The sequence below is a fragment of the Condylura cristata genome, unplaced genomic scaffold (assembly GCF_000260355.1).
Source record: "Condylura cristata isolate star-nosed mole 26May11 unplaced genomic scaffold, ConCri1.0 scaffold00006, whole genome shotgun sequence".
In the NCBI taxonomy this organism is placed as follows: Eukaryota; Metazoa; Chordata; class Mammalia; order Eulipotyphla; family Talpidae; genus Condylura; species Condylura cristata.
In genome coordinates, this window is record NW_004567107.1 from 8,025,041 (window position 1) to 8,031,921 (window position 6,881).

General features: G+C 39.7%; 1 protein-coding gene across 1 annotated transcript in view; it reads right to left on the minus strand.

Annotated features, from left to right (window-relative positions):
• Positions 1-6,881, minus strand: part of RABGAP1 (RAB GTPase activating protein 1) — a 130,669-nt gene that overhangs the window by 25,729 nt on the left and 98,059 nt on the right. Inside the window, exon 14 of the mRNA XM_012721214.1 lies at positions 68-181. Within this exon, the coding sequence (XP_012576668.1) occupies positions 68-181 (114 nt within the window). The remainder of the gene's footprint in view (positions 1-67; positions 182-6,881) is intronic.

The following is a 6,881-nucleotide window of genomic DNA, read 5'->3' on the forward strand; positions in this document are numbered from 1 at the left end:
CTTTTGCCTAATTTTATAGAACTAGAACCACCACTCAATAGTGAGTCTTTTTACTGATGTGAATTACCTTGCATATTTTATATAAGGAGTCTTGTCCATCTCCTCCTGTGTCCTTGAAGTAATCATGGGCTGGGAATGTCCGGTTAATATCCCGGGTGATGGCGCTGTCCTGGGGAGACTCCTGTGGGAACATGAAGAAAATGGCCCATGTGCTTGTTTGACTTTATACAAGCTATCTCATTTAAATGCTTACAATACTGCAGGGACCGACATATACACATACACGTGTAGAGTTATTTCTTCAGGGACCAAACACTTAAAAGAAAAATCAAGTATGGATTAAAAAAAAAAAAAAGATGAGAGAAAAGCAATCTATCTCACTCTACACACAGCAAGGAAGAGGCCCTGTTGCAAGGAAGTGCAGCTAGTGATTTGTGCTTTCTATTGTAAGAGGAAAACGTGCTTTGCAAAATGGATTTCCCACAGGAAAAAATACTCAAGCTAATCACACGAGAGAAGTGGAATCGTTTCCATTAGAAAAACTGCATACGAAAACTTGTTATAATTGAGTCTTGGGAAGGAAGCCTATGTGCTAGGTTCTCAAACAGAAAAGAGGATCCCTCTTATTGTGGTCTAGCCTTGAGGCAAAGGCATAAAAGTGCACACAAGCAGTGTGCTCTGTCTGAGGGAAGACCACTACCTGCCACGGGAAGCTGCTCTTGCTTTTTGCCAGTGGAGAAAAACTGTTTCCTCTTCTACTATGAGTTAATGAGAACTGGTACCTGTCAACAATGTCAGCAATCCTTCCTGAAACATCTCAAGCACCCTGCCTCTTCTAATACCTTCCCTCACGCCTGGAGGCTACGAGAGGCTGTCTTCTCAGCTGAGGCTGTCTTCTCAGCTGAGGCTGTCTTCTCAGCTGAGGCTGTCTTCTCAGCTGAGGCTGTCTTCTCAGCTGAGGCTGCCGACGCCCTCCATTCTGCTTGGTGAGCATGCGCAGAGCACCGCCAAGAGGAGGATGCTCCTGTGTGAAAATGAAGCTGCGCACGGCAGTCCCCACTTGTCCAGTAAATTCTCTTAGCCTTTGGATACTCATGTCCCCAGGGCCATAAATATTTTAGTCGTGCGATTTAAACGAACTTAAATGTCTATGTTCTATCTTAACCAGTAAACTATTTAAACCTTTGAGGATCTTGCTAAGCTGCTTCCCAGAGAACTTTACCGGGCTACCTACTACTAGCTTGAACAGCAGGGAAGGCGGTGCAGAAGCGCAGTAAGCTCAAACAAGCCTCCAGCTAGGACAGAAGATAACCAGTGACTGTTCCCAGTTCCCAGCACAGGGAGCGGCAATGGAAACAGAGCTAGGGGTGGGAGTGTCTCGCTGAGGGGAAGAGAGAGCTGCAGAACCTGGGGAGGGCACAGCAGCTGGCACTGAAGGAAAGGGTACTGAACAGAAAGAGACCTGCAGGCCATGAATCATAAAAGAAAAATAAGCTGGACATCATTAAAACCAAAGTCTATCTGATACTGGAATTGTATCTGGATTATATATCTTTTAAACCATAGCAAGTGATTTTTTAAAAAGGGGGATGGCAGTAAAAGACTGAACATGCCAAAGAAAACAAGATAGTAGACGGCATATAAAAACTTCAGCATCACTAGTCAGGAGGGGAATATAAAAGAAAACTACAATGAGATTCCACTACATACCCACTAAATAAAAAAATTAAAACAAATGCTGGTAAAAAGGTGTGAAATAATCAAAACTCATACATTGCTGGTGGTGATGAAAAATAGTACTAATATTTTGGAAATCATTTGAAAGGGTCAATAAAGTCAAATATGTTACTTACCATACAATTCCGTGATTCCACTCCCATGTATTTGTCCCAGAGAAATGAAAATATTAACACATGCAAAGACCTGAACTCAAATGTTCATGGCAGCTTTATTGATAACAGTCAAAAAGGAGAAACAATACAGATGTGCTCCAATGGGCAAATGGGTAAGCAAGTTGTAGTATTATCAATATGGTGGAATACTACTCAGCAATAAAGAGGGAAAACTAGTGAAATGCATGGTATGGATGGGCCTCAGAAGCACTATACTAAGTTTCCTTCAGAAAAAACTAAGTGAAAGAAGTTAGACACAAAAGACTATCTTCTATCATTCCATGTATATGAAATTCAGAAAAGGCAAAATGATATGTTATGGTGTGAAGAGGCTAGGGTTAAAAGGAGAGACTGTTTCTTTAGAGACATGAGGGAACTTTTGAACCAAAGTAAATAGTATTCATCACATACATGGTGACAATGAAAATGTATTGCATATTTCACTTAAAATTGGCATGTTTTATTTATTGTATGTAAATTACATGTGAAAAGGGGTATTTTTAAATGGAAAAAAGGATACTCATACAAATGAAAAAAAGACAAAATGATTCACAAGCCTTTTCCTACTCTTACTTTAGATGCACAAATGATAACAATGTAGAGCTACATTTACCAGAAGACCTTAAAGCCAGGGTTAGCTTTAAGACATATCTTTTAGACATAACTTCTGGCTCATTCTCTCATTAGCTATCCAATTTTAAGCAAGTTTCTTACCTGCCCTTGGTAATAGCTACCTTATGAAGTTGTAATGAGGATGACATTAAATGTCTATAAATTATAAATAAAATGCTTCTGGCAGAAATGTCTAAGTATATAGAAGACACTTGAAAAAACGAAAAGGAAGCAAAACCCAGCACTGCTGACAGCTGGAGCACAGCTTCATATACACGCTACTGATCTCACACACGTGCTACTGATGTACAGAATAAATACACATACACATTGGGACCTAAAGTGTATACTATTTTATCTATCCTACCCTCATGAAATGATTCATCTTGGGATACAAAATGTGACTCAGTTTTATTACTGCTACAGTTTTGTTTGGCTACAGAGTCTAGCCAAATGCATGGCAACAATCAATGCTTGATAAATATACTAAATAAAAATATAAGCCCTTTTTTAGGATGGAGCAATGCAACGCTCATGTGACATAAGCACTGTCCTGCCCAACCCAGGGTCTCTAATGCTGGCTCTTAATTCAAGACCCATGTGAATGGGGCAACAAACTAAATCAGGAATGAACATTATCAACTGAATAATATAACAGCTACACTAAGTATCTGAAACAAGCCAAAGATGCTATAAAGGTTGACTCATAAGTTGCCTCCACACTGTGTAAAAGCAAGCAACAGAAAAAAACTCTCGTGAGCCAAGATTAGAGGTTATACAGAAAGTAAAGATTTTGTGTTTTAGCTTAAAATTCAATATAAATCAACCTTCTGCAATTATCAAGAGAAATAACAAGGAAAGTTTAATATTTTTACCTATGCTAAAAATATATGCTAAGTTACTGTGCGTGATGGGATTTCTTTTCAGCCTAGGATTATTTAAACTTTCCTGAACTGTTATAATTTAAAAAGCACATGTAATGTGAAATACCCACACACAGAGACTCACAGACATATATTATCTGCTAGGAAACTAAGAAATCTTTATCACTAATAAATCTGTAATTTACAAAATCCATAATTATTTCATGAATAGCTCACACAATCAACAATGTGTTATAAACCATCCCAACTTTCATCTGAATCGGCAGCATAAGGAACACCTCACTCCAAGCATCAGTAGAGATAAAACAGACTGAGCCACATTAAGGTTTAAGTTTTTTTCTGCTTCTACGCAAGCAGTATATGTATCTGAAAAGGAACTTTATCCTGATCATAAGAATATACAATAAAATGGATAAAATTTTGAGCACTTGATAAAATATAAAAGTGGCAAGTAAGCAAATGAAAAGCCATCGCCAATTAAAGGCATAATATATGGAATATTACATAGCCACGAAAAGGATGAAACAATGGTTTCAGGGACAAGACAGATAGACCTTGAGGTGGTTATGTTAGGTGAAATAAGTCAGAAAGAAAGATAAAAATTGGATGAGTTATTCATTTGTAGAATATAAATAATAAAAAAAAATACACTGGCAAAAAAGACAATAGGAAAAATCATGAACTCAGTAAAAGAATTTAATGGTTATCAGAGGGAGCAGACAGGGGCTGGGGAATGGGTATTTGATGGTAGGTGAGTGGAACTACGCACATATGGAAAAGCAAAAAATTTAATCTCTAAATTAAAAAACAAATATTATGTATATGAAAATATACAATAAAGCCAGCCAAAATGTTTATCTAAGGGAATCATTTCTTTTTCAAGGAAAACAGGGCTCCTACCTCAAACACTCAAAAAAGGCTGTAAATCAATTAAATGAGGATCTGAAACATATGAATTATAATTTGAAAGACTGATGAGGATTCAAAAGCAACATTAAGCAATTTTTGAAAGGATGTGAAACTTAACGGCGGGTGTGGGGGAAGAAGAAGGGAGGCTTAAAGACAAACATTAAATGAATAAGGTAAATTTTAGTGTGGGAACACTTGGCAGAAATGATAAACAGACATGTTACTGACTTATATTCGGAGTGCAGCTATCAGGAATTAGTCTGGAAAAAACCTGTTAATTCTATTCTTCAATATAGCTTCATCTCTAGAGAGTATTCTAATTTTTCACATGTACTCCAGGAATTCGTCAAACAACAAAGTCCTGAAATACATTAAGAATGGTAAGATTTGGGGGAGGGGGGCAACTAGTTTTGGGTTTTGATTCCTTCATTTATCCCAAGAAAAACAGCTGGCATAGCCTGAAGAAAACTAAATGCCAGATGATTATGCAGAATTAGCATCTTACAAACTTTTTCTACTTAGAGTCAGATAGCAAATATTTTTGTCTTTGTGGGTCATTCAGTGTCACGGCTCCTCAATTCTCTCTTTATAGCATGAAAATACCCTAACAACATACAAATAAACAACATTTATGTATAATAAAACTTTATTTACAAAAGCAAGGAGCTTGCTGGATTTGCCCCCCACCCCCCACAGGGCACAGCCTGTCAAGTCCAGCTCTAAATATACTGTACACAGCAATCTGTCATGCCCAATATGACCAAAGTGAAGATTTTTGTAATGATTTTAATATACTGACATGCTGTTGTTGATTTAACTGCACACATTTTACCCATAGAAGTCACAGATAAACTGCAGTCACTTGAAAGATGCATTTCTTTTAACATGCTTTTTTCCATGTAACAATGAATATTAAAAATGTTTGGTGCAATTTATAAAAGTCAGTCCTCCAAAAGTCTATATATTTCTGTATCTGCAAAGTAGTAAAGGTTTAGAGGAAGCCCTGTAGTTACAGTGGTAGAGCCCCCACATTTCAAGCAGCAATACAGTCCGCAGTTACAGGTGCACTCAATGAAACATATTAGACTGGCTTAAAAAAAAAAAAAAAAAGACTCCACCAAATATTGGTGAGGCGATGAAATGACTGAACTGTACTTCTGCCACTGGACCTGTGCAGGGGCACCGCCACCCTGGGAAATGGCACAGCAGCTGCTTCTGCAGTTACATGCACACAGGGCCACGGCCCAGCAACTCTACCGCTAAATATCAGACAGGAGAGATGAAAATGTAGTTCAACAGAAAAAGACAGATACAAAAAAAAAAAAAAAAGTTCCCAGTAGCTTTAATTGTCTAATAGTCAAAAACTAGAAACCGCAAGAAAAAAATCGATTGTGGTAGGTTCACATACTGGACTATGTATACTTTCTTGAGACATATTTTACATACACAGATAACACACACATTGCTGAAACCAGTTATATTCAAAACCGCACTCTGAAGTATCAGCGCTTCTAAAACGTAGTCATTAAACAAACACTAAGAATTAACAGCATCCTAAAATCCAACTCCATTTTCCCCTCCCCACACCCCTGCCAGGTGGCACCGTCACTGTCCCGCAGGGATCCCACTGCATTCTAAAAGGAAAACGCCTAACTTTTTATTTTTGTAACGAAAACATTTTGCCTCCTTATTAAATAATAACCTTTGTGCTTACTTATATTAATGGGAGGAAATAAGAAAAAAGATCACTTCACAGTTCTGAAGTAACTGTGGCTAATGTTTACTTGGCATCTGTCAGGCCTTTTACATAATCATTTTTACATAACCAATCCATACTGTTTTGAAAAGGAATGTCTATTCACGCAGACTGTGAGCCCCTTCCTGAGTCATGGCACTCTCAGCCCCCTCTCAGCTTCCAGAAAGAGTCATGTGCCCCAGCCTGTGCTGTCCCTGACCACGCCGGCTGCCAGTCGGCAGCACTCTGGCTGCTCTGCCTCTTGCGATGAGCCAGTCTGCGCGCTGGAGCCAAGAAAGCTTGAGAGAGAAGAGCTGGTCTCCACTGTCACTCCATCCCCGCAAAGATCCAACCCAATCTTCTTTACTGGACTCTGGGCTACAATGCCAGCTTGCCCTTCACACTACAGAGGCAGCACCCTTGCGGCAAACTCCTGCTATTCTGGGACACGCACTCACCTATTTTTCTTGCCCTCTTCTAGTGTGTGTCTAACTAAGAATTGAACCAAAAGTTGCAACGACCTGCAGACAGTGTATGGACTTACTTCAGCCAGCTGCAGTGCAGCTGAGACCACACACCCATCCCCTGCTCTCCTGACTGGGCCAGACACCACCACCCAGCTCCCGGAGCTTGGTTCCCAGTGGCAGTGTGCCTTCTATCTAGCAACGAGAGGAAGTGAGGCTCCTTGGAGAAGTGGTTGATTCCAGGACTGGGGCCGGAAACACACAAGATGAGCCTGGTGCATCCAGTGGTGCCAAGGGGAGTGAAGCTCCTGCCTGCCTCCCCCTCCCCACCCCCCCCCCAGAGGGCACAAAGCCACAGAGATGGAGAGTGGCAAAGGGGCCGAGT